Source organism: Rhineura floridana, chromosome 1 (assembly GCF_030035675.1).
Source record: "Rhineura floridana isolate rRhiFlo1 chromosome 1, rRhiFlo1.hap2, whole genome shotgun sequence".
NCBI classification, from domain to species: domain Eukaryota; kingdom Metazoa; phylum Chordata; class Lepidosauria; order Squamata; family Rhineuridae; genus Rhineura; species Rhineura floridana.
The window spans coordinates 317,715,983-317,736,293 of record NC_084480.1 but is presented as its reverse complement, the minus strand read 5'-3'; the positions used below and the strand labels follow the sequence as shown (position 1 = coordinate 317,736,293).

The following is a 20,311-nucleotide window of genomic DNA, read 5'->3' as shown; positions in this document are numbered from 1 at the left end:
AGCTGGTGGCCATCATTTTGTTTTCCCCAAATCCATCTTGAAACAATGCTCCCACGTGGATCCTGGGTGTGTGTGAGAGAATGGTAGCTGTCTTTAGTGGCTTCCAGGAAAACCTGTAGCTGATGCCACAACTCAGGGGTCTGGTGGTGGGACAGAGAGGGCATCTCCAATTGGCCCTAAGAGAAAGGCTGTAATACTGGACAGTTGGCTCATGAAGCAAGGGGTGACTGGCATGTAGGAAGCTGCAGCAGTCAAGAAACGAGAAGAGGAACTGTCTGTTCAACTAGGAAGGGCGGCAACATTACGGATCTGGCTATGGATGTTTATTCTGATGCCATGAATCAGGGATGGAGAACGTGTGGTCCTCCAGATGTTGTTGGACTCTAACTCCCATCAGCCCCAGCCAACATGGCCAATGGTGAGAGGCGAGGGGAGTTGTCGTTTAACAACATCTGAGGGTCAGTTTCCCCCATTCCCCATACCTGCCATATAGGTTTTAGCCATACAATTCTGTGTTGTATAAAAATAATACTTCTTTCCATTCTAAAAGAATACATCAGGCTCCATTTCTCCCTTCCCCAAATTTTGGCAACTCATTTGGATCTAAATCTACTATAATCGCCTATCACCACCACCACTTTTCCAACACAGTTCCAAAAAACAAAACGAAAACAGGCTGAACTTAGCTGGCTGGATGACCTGAGCAAACCCAGCTCTCCTGGGCATTTCCACATTTTCAACAGGTAACACGTTGAAAACAGGTAGTAACATCAGCAGACCCATTCAAATTGGAGAACATAATTCAAAAACAAAAACATTTCACATGCAAGCAAAGAAATGAACAGAAAAAGAAGGGGGAGGAAAGGTATGAAAAGCAAAGTCCCACATTTCTCTCAATGTTTTCATTTTCATAGCACATTCAACACAGTCGATAACCAGCTGGAGGAGACCTTGACAGAAAAACACTTGCCATGTTTTAGCAGAACAATGAAAATGGAAGTGGACTGCTTTCAAGTCGATCCCGACTTATGGCTACCCTACGAATAGGGTTTTCATGGTAAGCAGTATTCAGAAGGGGTTTAGCATTGCCTCCCTCTGAGGCTAGTCCTCCCCAGTTGGCTAGGGGCTGCTCAGCTTGCCCCTTCCTTGTCCGCAACTGCCAGCTGGGGGGCAACTGAGCTCCATGGGACTATGCAGCTTGCCCACGGCTGCACAGGCGGCAGGGCACGTCACCCCTGAGCCACTCCCTGTGGGGTGATCTTTAGCTGGCCCTTGACACCCAGGAGACACAAGTGGGGATTTGAACTCACAGACTCTGGGCTCCCAGCCAGGCTCTCCTCCCCACTGGGCTATACTGGCAACTTCCAATAAAGCAATTCTCTGGTTGTGTGGTTTGATACTGTTTTAGCATCCTCTGCAGATGCGGAGAGTGGCTTGCATTAAGGATGAACAGCTTTGCCAAGTTCCGTGCATAGAGGCAGACAAAATGGACTCTATGTACCTGAGGGTGTGTTTTAAGATATGGAGAGATAAACTGGTCATGCTTCAAGCAGCAGGAGACCCAGTGATGTGCCAATGCCAGTGGGAGAGATCCTACAGGAGTTGCCCCTTTAGTGTCTTCCCTTCTAGGATGCCATTGGGGGACAAGGACTCACCCACACGAAAGTAGCAGATAGAGGAAGGAAGGACCCTGAGTGAAAGGCAAAGAAGTAGAGACCTCCCAGGATGGGAGAGGAAAGGAACGATCCCAGGTGAGAATTGGGAGGGTCTGTCATTTTATGTGAGGGCGGAGAGGATTAAGAGCTACTTTTGTATAGAGAGTAGATTGTGTACTTGTACACTGCTTTTGTATTTTATATACCCTCCTACTGATTTTCCCTTCCTTAATTTCTTACGTTGTTGCCATTATATGTATATTATGTTTTACAATTGTTTCTGAGATAAGGAGGTAATAACTTATCAGACATGTATGGTATTATGTATTTCTTCTTTTCAGAAGTGTTTTAATATTTTTTGTATTGCATAGATATTATATCATTTACAACTGTTTGTTATTCTCTATGTTGTAAACCACCCTGTGGTCTCTTGGGAAAGCGTGGTATATAAATTTAATAAATAATTTTTTTGTTTTGTTTTGTCGGAAGGCTCTGACCCATCTTCGACTCCACCTGCCTTACGATTTAACATGGAACATTTTTAAAATTAATTTTGGCATTGCTGTGTGCATGCTGATGCAGAGATGGCAGTGTTGCCAGCAACTCAGGTACAGACTAGTTGGGGTTCCATGTCAACCTTGAAGCCTGTACTGGAATTCTGAACTCTGGAATCCTTTTTTAAACAAACCTGGGTGCTGCCATGTTCCAGCAAGCTCTGGGTCCATTCGAGAAATAAAGTGGGCCTGCTGCACCTTGGGAATGGTCTCAAGGTGCAATAGCCTCAAAGGCCTGAAGGCCTCTGATGTGGGGCAGTGGTGGTGATGCCTCCACACCATGCTGCAGTGAAGTCTTTGAAGCAGGCACAGAGAAGGTTTGCCACATGAGACCTTTTTGCATGCATGTAGAGTGGATTTTAGAAGCTGCTCCATACTTCTCCAGAAGACCTGAAGGCATATAAAGCTGCTTTATACTGGAATCAGACCATCTAGCTCACTAGTGACTACAGTGAGTAGCAGCGGCTGTTCAGGGCCTTCCCCACAGGAATTCTCCACTCACCAGCTGTGGGGTGCACAGAAGACACTTGCAAAAGACAGCCAGGCAGGACTGAACCCCAACTCATCACCGCCACCACCATCAGGCCTCCTCGCAGCCTGTTCCCAAGGCCTCGTAGTGATGGCAACTGCCTGGGCCTACCACCAGCCATGGCTGGGCTGGAGGAGCTGGGCCTTCAGCAGGGAGTGGGAAGCTGTGGCTGGTACAGGCCAGGCTTGACCCAGACCCTGCCGCAGAGGCTGCACAATGGCTGGAGGTAGGCCTGGGCAATTGCCATGGGAACAGGGGCTTGGGAACAGGCTGCAAGGAGGCCTAGCCCTGAAGTATTTAAGGAGAGGATTTTAGATTAAATCCTGTGGGGCGTTCCTTTGCAAGTGCCTTCCCCACAGGGGGAAAAACCCTAATTAAACATTAGTCATACACCCCAAATTGATTTGGGGCCAGATCTGGGGTGGGACAGAGCTCTGCATAGCTCTAATTGTGTTTCTGGCATTTGTCAAAAACGTTTTACCCCAGCCTTCCCAAAATAAGCTGTAATGCCAACCCCACTTATCTGGGAGTAAGCCTCATTGAATTCAATATGACTTACTTCTGAACAGACATAGTCAGGATTGCACTGTTGGTCTTAACTTCTGCAGTTTTGCATTCTTGTTGGCTTCCATGTTTTTAACACTGTTTTATGATGGTATTTAATGTATTTGGATCATGTTTTTTAATATTGTCTTTTGATTTGGATCATGTTTTATATTCCTTTTTTATATAAACTGTTCACTTGTATAAAATATGAAGGTAGCGTGCAGCAATATTTACAGGTACAATTAAACACAAAATACCACCAAAAAACCCAAAATAATTATTAAAATGACCAGCTCATATGCTGTTAAATGCGACTGATGGGCTGTGTGTGCAGATTTGGGGGGGGGGGTTGAATAGGTGGGGTGATTTTTGGGCAGGGCTGTCAAAACTTGCTGGAGCTGTTCAAAGTTTCACTCATGCTGGTGGCTCCCCTTTTATGTTTCCCAGAGTGCCCCATTCTGAGAGGCATTTTGGGTCAGAAACTGGTCAATGTTCTAAGTAGCCAATGAAACTTTGATGAGCTCCAGTACGTCCCCCACCCTATAAAAAACACATCCATGCCAGAATCTACCCTTTCATCCTCAGTGCAATTCCCAAATCTAGGCCTAACATGGTACTTTGGAAAGTTCAACCCAGCACTAGCTTTATGCAGAAGGAATGTGCCCAGTGTCTTTGGTCCTAGATGAGCAGGATTTGTGTTGCTATGATTTGCATGTGATGTGGGGGGTATTCAGTGCTAATCCTACTTAGAGTAGACCCACTGAAGTTAACAGACATGATTAACTCAGTTTCATCAATTTCAATGAGTCTATTCTGACCTGAACTTACAAGATCTGAACAGGGTGGTTTACAACAGATGCTGTTAGAGGTCGCTGACTCGTAGGGTCGCCATAAGTCGTAATCGACTTGAAGGCATATAACAACAACAACAATTCTGAGGAGGACTTAGTTGAATACAACTCTGTGTCTTAAAGCACCTGCTGCATTTGTGCTCCTTTAGTGAACCACACTTGAATGATAATGTTCCTCCTCTGTTCCAATTAGTCCCAATTAGCCCAATGGGTGATTTCCACTTTCCTTTTCCAATTGGCCTTGGGGGCAGGGGGGGGGGAGGCTACAATTACTACAATCTTTCCGTTCCTCCACTCTTGCCTGGTTATCGAGTGCGACCATTTAATTTCCGGTTTCGCTCTTTTTGCTTAGAGGAATGATTGATATAAGGCATACCCTGCCCGTTCCTTCAGTTTCTTATCTGTTATTCCATCTTTCGATACAAGTTTGTTAAACACCAGAATACCAATAACCATGTTCACCTGTTGGAAGAAAAACGACAACAGACACATTTGTTTGAAAGCCTGCTCAGGTTAAAAGAAGGAGAGAAATCAGAAACACGATCACACATATCACCCTGTTGAACATGCCCAGCACAGCCTTCCAAGCAGCTTACCATTGCTTAAGGGAGGTTAATTAATAGCAAATCTGAATGGTCAGCAGGACTCCGGCCAAGGTCAGAGGACGCTGGCCTGCTAATTTTCGGTCCTGCAGCCTTTTGCATGATGAACGTTTGGTGTCTGGGAAAGCAGACATTGGAGTCAAACCAATTTTTCAGGAGAGTTCCAAGGAATACAAATAGTGCGTGGAGGAGACAACCAGTGCGTGCACCTGAGGGATGTTGTGTCTCTTTGCTCAAGGATTGCACTGTCTGCTTTTCATTATCCCTAATGCAAGTCACAGACACAACTGCTTTAAAGCTACCCTTGCTTAAGGATGGATGATTCCATAAATTTTACTTTCTTATTTTCCCAATCCTAAATTCACTCCTCCTCGATTCTGCAATATTTTTAGAGAAAAAAACTCTTACGAAAATTCATCAGCGTTTTAGTGTGAATTTCTCCAGATAGTCACATTTTTGGAAGCAAACTGCCCTAATATAATGCATTTTGTATATTATTTTCATGAATATATGCATTTTCAGGCGCACCTCCCGCTAACATACATATATTTGGTTGGAGAAATGCACTGCAAAATTCAGAAAAGTGAGAATTTGGAAGGATGGCTGCACTTCAGTTTTGCATATTGTTTCTAGAAGTGTGAGCCAAACCTCATCCCCACCCCAGATAGCCTTTTTGGTGGTTCACTCAAATATTTTGAGTTTGTCCTGTTTGGCTTTCGGAGGTGAGATGCTGTGCATCAGTGAGCAAAGGGAAATAGGGCCAGAATTACATTTTCCATCATGCACCTTATTTCCATCATGTACTTTATTACCATTCTAGGTAATATAATTCCAAAATAATGTGCCCTCTAATTAGGCTCCTCTTTGATCTTCTTTATAGGGTTGTTTCTTCTCTCTCTCTTTCTCTCTCTCTGTTTCTTCTCTGATTAGTTATTGTAGGTGCATTTCCCCTCATCATGGAAGTTCCATTATTATCAATGTGACTAAAAGCTTTTAATAGACACAAGGGTCTAACTACACATTCTAAGTGAATGTGTGAAACAGAGACTTAATGGCCTACAAATCAGTGATGAGGAGGAGGTAATCTGAAGATTAGAAGCCATGGGGAATGGAGTGTTCAACCTTTTTTTTTCAACCACCAGTTTTCAATAAGTTACAGCCTCCCTCAAACCTCCTCTTTCCAATGGGAAGCAGCTTTGGAGACTGGGAGTTCTATGCAGAAAAGTAATGAGTGGGGCACAGTTAAATCCTGCCCCCCTCCCAGTTACTCCTTCTCTCTTCCAAATAGCCCCCTCCTGAAGCTGATTTTTCTTCAAGGTGGCTCTTTCGGTTTTGTTACATATATTCACATACAATATGTACTTAGACCATTAGTTAACATAAGAACATAAGCAGAGCCTTCTGGATCAGGCCAGTGGCCCATCTAATCCAGCATCCTGCTCACAGTGGCCAACTAGATGTCTCAGTGGGAAGCCCACAAGCAGGACCTGAATGCCAACAGCACTTTCACCTCAAGCTCTTTCCAGTAATTAGTATTCGGAAGTGTACTGCCTCCAACCATGGGGGCAGAGCACAGACATCATGGCTAGTAGCCATTCATAGTTTTGTCCTTTATGAATTTGTCTAATCCTCTTTAGAGCCATCCAAGTTGGTGGCCATCACGCATTTCATAGTTTAACTATGTGCTGTGTGAAGAAGTACTTTCTCTGTCCTGAACAATCAGCTTCATTGCATGTCCACAAGTTCTAGAAGTGATGGGGAGAAAAACACTTCTGTATCCACTTTCTACCTGCCATGCATAACTTTATACACTTCTATCATGTTGCCTCTGATTCGCCTTTTCTCTAAGCTAAAAAGCCCCGAATGCTGCAACCTTTCCTCATAGAGGAGTTGCTCCATCCCCTTGATCATTCTGGTTGCCTTTTTCTGAACCTTTTCCAGCTCTCTATAATATCCTTTTTTGAGGTCAAAATGAGGTGAGTTTCTGGTCCTCAACTTCATCCACATCCCGTGACAATGAATCCCACACATTAGATATACTCTGAGTGAAGAAGTGCTGTTTTGTCTGTTCTCTGGCTATTGCCAGTCAGTTTCATTAGATGACCCTGAATTCTAGAGAGAGAGAGAATATCACTCTCCCTGCCTTCTTCAGAAGAATGTTATAAATCTTTCTTATGTTCTGCTAATTGTCTTTTTGGTACGCTCAGAACTCCATGTGCACTAGCCCTTCCTCACAGAGGAGGTGTTCTAACCCCTCAGTTTAAGGATTTTGAGAATTAACTAGGCCTTACAACAGCACTTGAAGTCAGGCCAGGGGGGTGAAGAGGGAAGCGGAATGGGTTCATTTCAAATTAGGCAAGACTAAATTAGATCTGCTGAAAAAGAACTAGGATGGTTTTATCACACCTTCACATGAAACTGTCTCTATCCTATACACTTTGAGCACTGTAAGAGGAGGAACACTCCATCTCTTTAGTCCTTCTTCCTTGAAACATCTAGGAGGGGGCATGTGTCCAACTTTAAAGAGGACACTCCTCTATTTGAACCTGTTTTCTGCTTCTCTGGTCCGGTCTAAAGATAAGAACCATATAAAGGGAGAGATGGACCTTGGATTTACCCATCTGCAGTTAGCACCTGGAAAACAGAGTCTGGCAAGCATACTTGGTCAGTTTTTCCCACTGTGGTGAACTGGATAGCATTTCCATGAAATTAACTATTTATACATTTGCGTCTACGCATATAGAAATTAGCATACGCAAAATCTGTGCCATCTTTTTGTAATCTGTTTTGGTAATGTGTTTCCTCTTTTTTGGCAATGTGTCCATAGCTGCACTATGATAAGCACAGCAAATGACATGAGATCATTGCAGTGTGCATTTCTTTCAGTTAATTATATGAGGAAGGGGAAATGCAAAGTGCAATTTCCTGGTGGTGGTGGTAGTGGTGCTCTCCCTCTCCGGAGGTCTTCAATCAGAGGCTCTGGATTTCCTGCACGGAGCAAAGGGTTGAATTTATGGCTCTACAAGGCCCCTTCCAACTCTTTTTTATTCTGTGCTGTGCTGTGTACTGTCTATACTTAGACATAATGAGGAAGAGGGTAAAGTAGACATGGAGTGCTAGTTTCTGTCTGAGGATGGAGAGCCACACCATTCCTGGAATTTTGCTGCACAACACTTTTCCCCAAGTTGTAAGGCTCTGCGCTAGATCTCTTGTCCCCAGAACAACATTTATGCACATTTCAGACATTTTGTTCTGAACTACATTTTGTTCGTGGGCATCCATTAATCATAATTTATTCAAGATCATTTGAACACATCTAATGTTAGACCTTTATCACTGCTACATGAAGCAAACAGCTCTTAATCCTCCATATTTTTTTTAAAAAGTGCCTTCATTCAAATTCACCCATCAGTGTGGCATTCATTCACTCTTAATAAATCCAGAATGAATTTCCTGCTGAGAAAGAACCTTAGCTTAGGCACTTTTGCTTTCCTTCAGCAGTGATTTCCTCTTGAAGGTAGAGACAGTCTTTCAAAACAGGACTTTGGGGGAATTAAGGATAGAGAAGGCACGCAAGGAAAAAAATGTTTGGAAGTGGGGTCAAATACCAAAACGACGGCTGCTGCTGGTCCCACGAAGGCATAAAGCAGTCCTCCTTCCAAAGACAGCCAGCAGCTAGGAGAGGAAGAGGAAGAAATGAGACATTATGACAGTGGCAAGGCCAGTGGCAAGGCACAGCAGAAACATTTACCTTGGGTGTGTTTTGAAATGTTTTTAATTGTCATTGTGCTTTAGCATTTCTTCAACTGTAACTGTGTTTTAGAAGGTTTTTGACTGTTTTTAGAATGCTTTCCTTTTTCTTGTTGTTTGGTTGTTTTTGTTGATATGTTTGTCATCCTGGGCTCCTAATAATTAAAGAAGCTAAAGAAAAAGCCATGAAGATGGGGGACAGTTCCACCGGGACAGGGGGAGGCCCTGCCAAAGGAGGAGGCAAGTTATGAGATAAACATTTGTATTAATTAGGGATGGGTGTATCTGTCCATTTCTGTTTCTCTCACAGAGCAATCCAGATGATGGGAAGCCGGTGGAGGGGGACTGGTGGAGAAGGAGCCGCTTGGCGGCATCCACTTGCCACTTGGGAGCTGTTGGCTCAGCTGAGGGCCAGCTCCAATGGAAACTGCACACGGGAGCCAGACGGGAAGAGCCAGCTCCCACGAACCAGCCTACCGGGAAGTAAGTGGCCCCCACACACCACCACTGTATTTTTTTTACTACACCAGCCTATTAACCGGAGGAATTATCATGGGGATCGGGACCCAGGGGAGCACTCCACGGGGGACTTGGAGGTCGTGCAAGTCACCCCCCTACAGCTCCTTCTCGCCACACCCAGGAATGCCCCATTTTCAGGGCTTCCACCAGCTTCTGCCAGCTCTCCATCCACTGGGCTGGCTGTTCCTGGAGGACTCCCGGTGGTGCCGGCAGGGTCCTGCCAGCTCAGCTTGAGGGGGCTGCATCCAACTCCCCCAAGCCTGGTAGAAATATGAGATGTATTGCACCCTCAGTTTCTCATTTTTCAGCATTTTACTGCAAATTTCCCATAATATACAGTTTTGCATGCAATTTTGCCTAATATGTACATTTTTGCAAAGCAATTTTCCCTAATATAATACATTTTATATTATTTTAATGAATATTTGCATTTTTATACACACTTTATCCAAGTATATGCATTTTTGTACACACGACTTGACTGAAGAACTGCACTGAAAAATTTGGAAAAGTGTGAATTTCAAAAGAAGGCTGTGCTTGGGTTCATGGATTGTTTTGGAAAGTATGAATTTGATAAATTCACCTTTAAATGTGAACTGAACCATACTTTTCACCTGTTGTCATCCCCAGGCTAACTATTTCAGTACCTATCTCATTAAACTGAGCTCTTGGTCTGCCTCCACTGGAATTATAAACACCAGTTGCTTCCCTATTCTGAAGTATCTCTATGTTACTTGGCTAGAAAATTACACTGCAAAATTCAGAGAAGTGAAAACTGTGAAGACTGGGTGTTTTTTGGGGGGGAGGGGTTTATGTATTGTTTCAGTAAGTGTGGATTAGATAAGTTCACTTCTAAATGCTTTTCATTTAACATTTTATTAAGTAGGAACCTTATTGGTGCTGTCTGAACATTAAAATCAGGTTTTAAAATATCTATACATTCTTCTAGTGCAATTAATAAGGATATAAGAAAATAGGGACAGTTGGAGTTGGTGGCTTTCAACTTGCTCAGTACTGCAAGTTCCTGGATAGTAAGGTTACAGAGGCAACAGGGAGGCTGGCTTTGTTCAGGAGTAGGGTTGCCAGGTTCAGGGCCTGAGACTGATCCTGTATCTTTAGGAGAAGAGAAAGTCAGCCAAGTGCAGGTGTTCTTGCAACGCTGTAATGGGAAAAACCACAAGGTGGAATTCTCCCTTCCTCCTGCACAGCTTTTAAAGATAGAGAAGACCTCTTGGAGGCCGGGCCTGGCAACGAAGAGCTCTTCTGTATCTTTAAAAGTTGTGCAGGTGGAAAGGAGAATTCGACTTTGTGGTTTTTCCCATTACAGCGTTGCAAGAACACCTGCACTTGGCTGACTTTCTCTTCTCCTAAAGATACAGGATCAGTCTCAGGCCCTGAGCCTGGCAACCCTAATCAGTATCCAAACAGTCAAACGAACAGTGAGAGGGTGAGCAGCACCCTTTTTAGTTGAGAAGACCCACAGCCTACAAAACCAAACAACTTGAAGCCTTTCCCACAGCATGGGAGAAAAGCTAAGCAAAACACACTCAGAGTGTCACGACTTGGGGAGATTGGGCGGGTGACAGAGTAAGAGGGAAAGAAAACTTCGAAAATGTGCAATTAAAGGAGGTGGTGAAACTATATTATTTGAAACTTGTGTTCTTGAGGGTCAGAAGAGCTTGGGTCTTCCTATAGGAATAACAGGAATATCTCCTCAAAAAGCCAGAGGCAGGCTTGAGTCTCTGGAGGAACTGATGCCGCTGACATTTGCTGTAGACCTCTTAAAGAGAAAGCAAACTGTAACATAGCACTTCTCTGAATTTTACAGTGCAGTTCCCCAGCCAAGCAACGTGTACAAAAATGCAGAGCTTGGCAAAGTTACTTTTTTAAACTACAACTCCCATCAGCCCCAGCCAGCATGGCCACTGGATTGGGCTGGCGGGAGTTATAGTTCAAAAAAGTAACTTTTCCAAGTTCTTCAAAAATGCATATGTTAGGTAGGGTAAAGGCCTCATCAAAATGCAGATATTTGTCATTCAAAAATGCATTATATTAGGGGAAATTACTTTGCAAAACTGTGTATATTAGGCAGAACTGCATACACAAATGTGTATATTAGGGGAAGTTTGCAATAAAATTGCTGATGAATTCTCAAACAGACTTTTAAAATAAATCAATAAATTTCAACGTAAACAAGGAGAACTGATCTTAAGTTTGGGGGGGAAATGAGAAACTAAGAGAAAGCAAAATTGAAAGATTCGCTCGTCCCTTGTCGTTGTATGCTCAGAAGCAATGCATTTCCACAAGGACAGTAAAACAGGCAATTGTGGGGTTAAGCCAGCGATGTGTTCGTGCCAAGGCCAAACTGCAGATGTTGCTGAGCAAGGTCACGGAATGAGATAAAAGCGCTTGGCAAACCGAAAGCAAGTGTGGGGGTTGTTTTTGGAGCTAGTGATTCTTGTAGCTGTATGTCTTTTGGAATAAAGACTCTTAAACCTATTAACGCATCTGAATCTCTACCGAACCTGAAATCCTTTAACCGGGATACTCTTAGCAATCTCTTGTGCCAACTGGGTTCGCTGCATCACACAGAACAACAGTCATACCCTGGAAGATGACACCACTCTAGTCCAATCCTACAGGAACAGTCTTTCCCCATTTGCAATGAGACAAATATCACCATTGCAACTTTGCTCCTGTTCAATCATGTCCTCACACATTGAGGGAAAGAAGAGTCCCACACCTTTCACTGTGTCCCCCTCCCAACACCTGGCTGAAGGATGAAAATCTGCAACAAGAAGTCAGATGTCTTCTACACTTGTGTTGCAACCCTATGAGGCTGAGAAAGTCATGATAGGAGCCTGCACAATGAGGAGGGAGGGAGCATTCTAGAGTATTCCCAGTCTCACTCATGTGGTCCTGATCATGTGACTCCACAAACATGAGGAGAGTGCTCTTGCGAGATTCTCATTAGGGCATCTGATTGGATGCTTTGAGAACAGGATGCTGGAGTAGACGGACCTTTGGCCTGATCCACTGGGGCTCTTCTTATATAAATGGTTCAAAGATAAGGCCAGTCACCAACTCCTTGGACCAGCCTGCCTCATGGGGTTGTTGTGAGAATAATATGGAGATGAGGAGAACCATGTGTGCCATCTTGAGCTCCTTGGAGGAAAGGTTGGGTATCAAAGCGATAGATAGATGGATAGATGGATAGATGGATAGATAGATAGATAGATAGATAGATAGATAGATAGATAGATAGATAGATAGATAGATAGATAGATAGATAGATCGATCGATCGATCGATCGATTGATCGATAGATAGATAGATAGACAGTGCCAAATGTTTCCTCTTTTGTGGCATCATTCATCCCTGCAAAAAATGGAAGAGAAATATTTGGGAAATTTCATGGGGGCAGGTGAAATTAATTTTGCAAGGGACAGTAGGCCTCTTGTTAAAAAATAGGAGGTATGTGAGGGTGGTTTCCTTCCCACCCACCCCTTAACTTTTAAACAGCTGCTATTTCCAAGAATCAGTTCAGCAGCCTAACTCCTGAGCTTTTTCCAAAAGGGGCTAAAGTGCCCCTGGGAATGACACTATGTGATGATGCACTATAATTCCCAGGGGCATTCCTGGGGGAGAGGAATGGCTCTTGCCATTGAGCATTCATCTTTGTCACCCACCTCCAAGAAATGCCCTTGGGAACAATCATATGTCATCACATTGTGATGTTCCCAGGGACATCAGCAGCTTGATTTTCAAGGACACTTTGCTTAAAAGTGAAAGAAGTTAAAGAAAAGAATTTTTTAAGCCTTAAAAATAAACGATATACTGTCACACCATAATGCTTTCAATGAGCTGGCAACACCCTCCCCCCATCCTCATTTCTGAAATATGAGTCTCACAATTGCCATGGGGCTGAATGTGGTAAAAAGGCATGAAAAGCACACAATTATTGTTGCAAAGATGCCGCAGAGCTCATAATGACAACAGGGTGATTACCCACACTGTTCAATGGCTGATGGTGCAACAAGAAACCAAAGTGATTATATTCATGTGTGTGTGTGTTTCATGGGCCAGTACTATGAATAAAGAGTAATGGCAGGCAATTCTCCTCCTCTTCAGATCATTGGGTTTAGTCCCCGCTGGTAATTAAGGTCAAAAGTTAAACAACTCAGCTGCCTTCTAATGCTCCATGCAGTAATTGAAGCAAGGACTGAAGTTAATATATGACAAGATGAGGATTCCGGATTGATTGGTGCACACATTTTGCAACCACATCATAGCATTCAAGTCATTTGCACATCATCGCAAAATCTGGGTGAATTGTTTGCCACAGAATCATGGAATTAAACCAGGTGTGAGGACCCTTTGACCCTCCAGTTGTTGCTGAGCTATAACTTCTGTAATTCCTGGCCATTGGCCACGTGTGCTGGGGCTGATGGGAGCTGTAGTTCAGCAACATATGGAGAGCCAAATAGTCCCCACGCCTGAGTTAAATGGTAGCCATTAGGGAGTCTGATGCCTTTCCTGAAGGGCGTGTCAAGTATTGAGCTATTTTTAGGATGACCCTCTTAATATTTAGAATATTCCACTAACATTTAACCTAAAACTATGTTCCTACAACCATACATCGGATTATTAGGGATGGATGAACCACCTGTGGGTCACGTTGGATGATCTCACAAATAAGGCAGCCATTGAGAAGTCAGTAGGTTCATTTCCAAGCTGATCCAAGTTCAGCCTCCACCACATTTAACAATCAGAGATGACTTTGTAGCCTTCCAGATCCCTGGGTGTCAAATGACAGCTTTGTGCATTCAGGACAAATATCCATAGAGCACCCTCTTGCCATGTGTCCTCTGTGGCCTTCCTTTCACATCAAGAGTTTTCACAGCTGCGTCTGTCAAGGCAGCTAGGGAATGTGGGATGTTTGCATGCATGACCAATCCATAGATGTCTTTTACAACTTTATGAGATCAAGAGAGGTCCCATTTTGGAGATTATCCTGGCCATGCTAATTTGTCATTTTGGGCAGCCTTTAACAATCTGGGGCCCTCCAGATGTTTTGGAAAACATAAGAATGTAAGAAGAGCCTGCTGGATCAGGCCAATGGCCCATCTAGTCCAGCATCCTGTTCTCACAGTGGCCAACCAGATCCCACGGGAAGCTCACAAGCAAGACCTGAGTGCTAGAGCACTCTCCCCTCCTGCTGTTTCCAGCAACTGGCATGATTGTTGCAGTGGCTCAGGGGTAGAGCATCTGTCATGATGCAGAAGGTCTCAAGTTCAATCCCCAGCATCTCCAGGTAGGGCTGGAAATGTCCCGTCTGAAACCATGGAGAGCCACTGGCCATCAGTGTAGATGATACCGAACTAGATGGACCAATGAACTGATTTGGTATAAGGCATCTTCCTATGTTCTTCCTTTGTAGTCCAAACTATCTGGAGAGCACCAGGGTGGTGAAGACTGATTCAGGGCCTTTAGGAAGCAAACTAGGAATTCTTCACCAGCTTGGATGTTAATTGAAATGGAGAAGAATTCAGGGTCTGCAATGCTCACCTCAACTTTGAGGTGAACATCAAGCTCATATCCCATCAACCTTCACCAGCCTCTTTGGTGATCATACCTCATAAGCATCTTCAAGCACCTGTCCTTTGGAACCCATTATTATTATCTATTTCATTTATATATCACTTTCTTGAAGTGACATCACAATATAATAAAAACTTATAGAAAACAACTGCATATGTAAAAACACTTAAAAACAATTACATATACAAAAACAGTTTAAAAACATAAATATACATATCGCAATTAAAATCCAAGTCAGATACCTAATGGAAATGACAGGCACCTACAATATATTGGTATTTAAAAAATGGAAATGGACTGCCTTCAAGTTGATTCTGACTCATGGTGACCTTTTGAAGAGGGTTTTCATGGTAAGCGGTATTCAGAGGGGGTTTACCATTGCCTCCCTCTGAGGCTGAGAGGCAGTGACTGGCCCAAGGTCACTCAGTGAGCTTCATGGCTGTGTGGGGATTCGAACCCTGCTCTCCCAGGTCGCAGTACAACACCTTAACCACTACAATGCACTGGCTCTCATTGGCATTTAAGCAACTGCTTAAAACTCATCTGTTTCTCCTGAGGGGTGATTTGGCTATGTCAGTGTATTAAGCTGATCTACTAATTTGTTATGCACTTATATGCATGTAATTTTATTGTTGATTCTATGCTGTTCCCCAGCATGATTTTTTTTTTAAAAAAAAAGTTGGCAGTAGAGACATTTTTTGCAAATAAATAATAAAATAAATGTGTGCCTTAAAATGCGAGTTGCTGCCAAAGAAAGAAAGAAAGAAAGAAACTGCTACTTACTAGTTCATGGTGCCGTACCCCTTGGCTTTCGTGAATCCTACAGAGATGGCCACCACCAAGGCAGGCAGGCCTAAATGGGAAAAAGCAAAACAGACAAAAATGCTATTGTCAGACTCATTTACAAAAGGTCTCTTGCAGCAAAGCAAGTCAAGGAAATCCAGCTTCTTTCCAGAAAGGGAGGTTCCTCTCCCCCCACTAAGGATCCATATTTATTCATTTATTAATTTAGACAGTTTATATACTGCTTAGCTACAGTTACCTCTAACCTAAAAAGAGCCCTGCTAGATCAGGTTAGTGGCCCATCTAGTCCAGCACCCTTTTCTCACAATGGCCAGCCAATGGGAAACTTGCAAGCAGGACCTGAGCACAAGTGCACTCTTCCCACTTGTGATTCCCAGCAACTGGCATTCAGAGGCATCCTGCATGTGACACTGAACTTAGTACACAGCTTTCATGATTTATGGCCTTATCCTGTATGCAATGTATGCTGATGTAGGAAAATGTTGTTGTTGTTATGTGCCTTCAAGTCGATTATGACTTATGGTGACCTTATGAATCAGCGACTTCCAAGAGCATCTGTCGTGAACCACCCTGTTCAGATTTTGTAAGTTCAGGTCTGTGGCTTCCTTTGAATCAATCCATCTCTTGTTTCGCCTTCCTCTTTTTCTACTCCCTTCTGTTTTTCCCAGCATTGTTGTCTTTTCTAGTGAATCATGTCTTCTCATGATGTGTCCAAAGTATGATAACCTCAGTTTCATCATTTTAGCTTCTAGTAACAGTTCTGATTTCATTTGTTGTAACACCCAATTACTTGTCCATGGTATGTGCAAAGCTCTCCTTCAACACCACATTTCAAATGAGTTGATTTTTCTCTTATCCGCTTTTTTCACTTTCCAACTTTCACATCCATACATAGAGATCGGAAATACCATGGTCTGAATGATCCTGACATAGTCTTGGGAAATCATGGGGATCTCTGATGATTGGCAAGGTTTCTGGAGACTAGATGTTCAGCTTCTACATAGGATTTTGTTCCTCATTTTAATTAATGTCTGGAATTTAAAAGCCACTCTCTCATTTGAATCTGCTATCTATGTTACTCATCAAACTCTTGTGACAGTTAAAAAACCTCTGCTCAGTCAAACCATGTTGTACCAAGGACTGTTGCCAGTGAGTGTGATTGCTCCTTTTCCCCTTAACAACACAAGAAGATAACTAACTCCCCCCCCCTTTATTTTTAACTTAATTTCAGAATAAAATAAAATTTCCTGTACTGTTAGGAACCCAAAGGAGTATTCAGCAAAACTGAAAAAGAAAAAGAGTACAGCTACAATATAGCGTGGAAGTTGTGCAGTTTAGAGACAGGGTGGCCATTCTGGTGAGAACCAGACCTGGGAGACAACAACTGGTCAGAGGATACCCTGTGAATGAAGCAGAGAACTCATCTCAAAAGGATGCTACATTTACTTGGAATAGCATCCTCAGTTGGGTAAATTATGCAGCTGAGAATAATGGCCTCCCCCAAATTCTCCATAGTATTGCAGGCAGCAAAACTGGGAAGGGACATTTTGACCAGCGCTATGCCAAAATCTAATTTCTTCAAAGTTATCTTCCTTTGGAAAAGAGGCTGCCATCTTTCTACCTCGTCCTCATGGCACTTTAGAATTTCTTTATAATTTTGGTGGGCAAAGGAATGATCTTACCTTATTGCTGAGGGGTGGGCAGCGTGGGTGATATATATGTTTCTCTTTCCATTTAACATTCCTCCTGCAGCCTCCCCAGGTGCCTACATGTCCTGAACTGGAAAAGCCCCATGGGAGGAGTTATCTCATGACAACTTCCCCTGGGTTTTAACTGAAGTGTGGGTACCTAGGAAGGCTGCAGAGTGCAGATCAATAAAGCAATGATTTGTAGAATGAAAAAAGGACACTCACAAACACCTCTCTGTCACCTTAAAATTAAGGCAAGCACAACCAAAACCCTACAACCCCCACTGAAATTTTTGGAGGGTGGTGAAACTATTGTTAGATTATGCTGTTGGATGATGTACATAATGGCAAAGGGAGGATAAAAAGGAGTTGGAACCAAAACCATTGCTTCCTTCAACAAGATTAATATAATTTTAAAAACATTAAAACTGGATCCACACTTGCACCCAAAATTCATGAGTGGCGAAATGAGGGAGGCAATTTTACCAATGGTTCTGGAGGGAAATACTGAAATTCTTCATAGGAGGGCTGTAGATAGTAGGATAACAGGATAATAAAGCTGTAGATAATAGGATAATAGGCTTTAGATAATAGGAGGGAGAAATATCAATAATTTAAGATATGCAGATGATACCATACTACTAGCAGAAATCAGTAATGATTTGAAATGAATGCTGATGAAAGTTAAAAAGGAAAGCACAAAAGCAGGACTACAGCTGAACATCAAGAAGACTAAAGTAATGACAACAGAAGATTTATGTAACTTTAACGTTGAGAACGAGGACATTGAACTTGTCAAGGATTATCAATATCTTGGCACAGTCACTGACCAAGCTGGAGATAATAGTGAAGAAATTAGGATAAGGCTAGGACTAGAAAGGGCAGCTATGAGAGAACTAGAAAAGGTCCTCAAATGCAAAGATGTATCACTGAACACTAAAGTCAGGATCATTCAGACCATGGTATTCCCGATCTCTATGTATGGATGTGAAAGTTGGAGAGTGAAGAAAGTGGATAAGAGAAAAATCAACTCCTTTGAAATGTGGAGTTGGAGGAGAGATGGATTAATTCCATAAAGGAAGCCACAGACCTGAACTTACAAGATGTGAACAGGGTGGTTCATGACAGATGATATTGGAGGTCGCTGATTCATAAGGTTGCTATAAGTCATAATCGACTTGAAGGCACATAACAACAACTCAGTGGTAGAACATTTGCTTTTCATGCAGAAGGTCCCAGGTTCAACCCTCCACATCTCCAGGTAGGGCTGGGAATGTCCCCTGCCCGAACCCTGGAAAGCCACTGCCAGTTAGTGTAGACAGTACTGAGCTAAATGGATTGTTAATCTGACTCAGTTTTAAGTCAATTTCCTATGTTCCTAGCAGATCAAAAAATACAATTTTCAAAAAAGTCATTTCAGCTCAATCTTAGGAAATTCAAAATACATTATATTTGGGCAGGGGCAATACAGACCTCACTCTCAACACCACAACATTCACAGTTTTGACTGTGGTTGCTGAAGCACCTCTGACCTACCATATCCTCACAACAGTGGAGACAATAGTCAAAGAAATCAGAAGAAGGCTAGGACTGGGGAAGGCAGCTATGAGAGAACTAGAAAAGGTCCTCAAATGCAAAGATGTATCACTGAACACTAAAGTCAGGATCATTCAGACCATGGTATTCCCGATCTCTATGTATGGATGTGAAGGCTGGACAGTGAAAAAAGTGGATAAGAGAAAAATCAACTAATTTGAAATGTGGTGTTGAAGGAGAACTTTGCACATACCATAGACTGCGAAAAAGACAAATAATTGGGTGTTAGAACGAATTAAGCCAGAAATGTCATTAGAAGCTAAAATGATGAAACTGAGATTATCATACTTCAGACACATAATGAGAAGACATGCTTCACTAGAAAAGACAATAATGCTGGAAAAAACAGAAGGGAGTAGAAAAAGAGGAAGGCCAAACAAGGGATGGATTGATTCCATAAAGGAAGCCACAGACCTGAATTTACAAGATGTGAAAAGGGTGGTTCACGACAGATGCTCTTGGAGGTCACTGATTCATAGGGTCGCCATAAGTCATAATCGACTTGAAGGCATATAACAACAAACCCAAAGCCTTAGAACGGGGATAGTACTGAATATCAAAGAAACACTTATTGATTCCTGTTTCTCTCCCCCCCCCCCAATTAGATGAGGGCATATATAAAGTCTGACATGATCAAGTCGCTCTCTGCTGCCAAGCTTTTAAAAGGATATTAAATGACAATTAAACTAGGATTACAAGAGGTAAGACTAACAGCAAATAAATTATAGTCATTTGAGTCAATAAACCTAAGCAACAGCAAACAGAGAATTTCTCTGGAGAGAAAAGCTTCACTTGGAGAGCTGTTCTCCACATGGCAGAGAATGATGCGGTGGTAGAGAGAGGTGGCACTATTTGGGGCTGCACCTTCTCCAAATGCAGATGGGAGCGGATTTGTTTTTGATGCTTCTCTATGTAAACACACATACCTCAAAAGCCCACCTCCCTGTCTGTCTAGATTAGCACATCAGGGAGAGGATTATGCTGAGCTTTTCTTCATAATATGCTGGTTTTTTCTCAGTGTATGATGGCCTGTACGGAGTTTATTTTTTTTAAAAAAATGCAGTCATCTTGTCTGCATTAATAAGGAAATCAAGAACTCTGTCAGCCCATATTCCAACTATTTTTCCGTAACTTGCACAATGGCTCTCAGCTTTAAAATTAGAGCTGAGCTGAAATTTCCCAAAAGACATTTTTCTGAGAATATTTCTGATTTTTCTTTTCCTTTTCCTGTGTCCTTTGAAAAAGGCCACTATGCAAGAATTTCAAACAATATTCTCTCTTCTTCTTCTTCTTCTTCTTCTTCTTCTTCTTCTTCTTCTTCTTCTTCTTCTTCTTCTTCTTCTTATCATTATCATTATCATTATCAGGCTGCTGCTCCCATCCTCCCAACCCTCCCAACACCCAGGAATGATGCTGCATCCTGAGCATTGTGGAGGATGCAAAATAGTTTTCAGGCTCTTCTATGGACACCCTGGACTCCTTTGGGAGGAAGGGTAGAATAAAAATGTAAAATAACAGCAGCAGCAGCAGCAGCGACAACAACAACCACTGTACAGTTGCTGCTGTCATTTGCAGTGGTAGTAAAACAAGCAAAACAGAATCTTCCCTACCACCCTT

At 42.7% G+C, this 20,311-nt stretch overlaps 1 protein-coding gene across 1 annotated transcript in view; it reads right to left on the bottom strand.

Annotated features, from left to right (window-relative positions):
- ADGRB1 (adhesion G protein-coupled receptor B1) overlaps positions 1-20,311 on the bottom strand; it is a 132,906-nt gene that overhangs the window by 47,938 nt on the left and 64,657 nt on the right. Inside the window, exons 5-7 of the mRNA XM_061608037.1 lie at positions 15,390-15,459; positions 8,346-8,412; positions 4,512-4,597 (exon numbers count right to left, since the gene is read on the bottom strand). Of these exons, the coding sequence (XP_061464021.1) occupies positions 4,512-4,597; positions 8,346-8,412; positions 15,390-15,459 (223 nt within the window). The remainder of the gene's footprint in view (positions 1-4,511; positions 4,598-8,345; positions 8,413-15,389; positions 15,460-20,311) is intronic.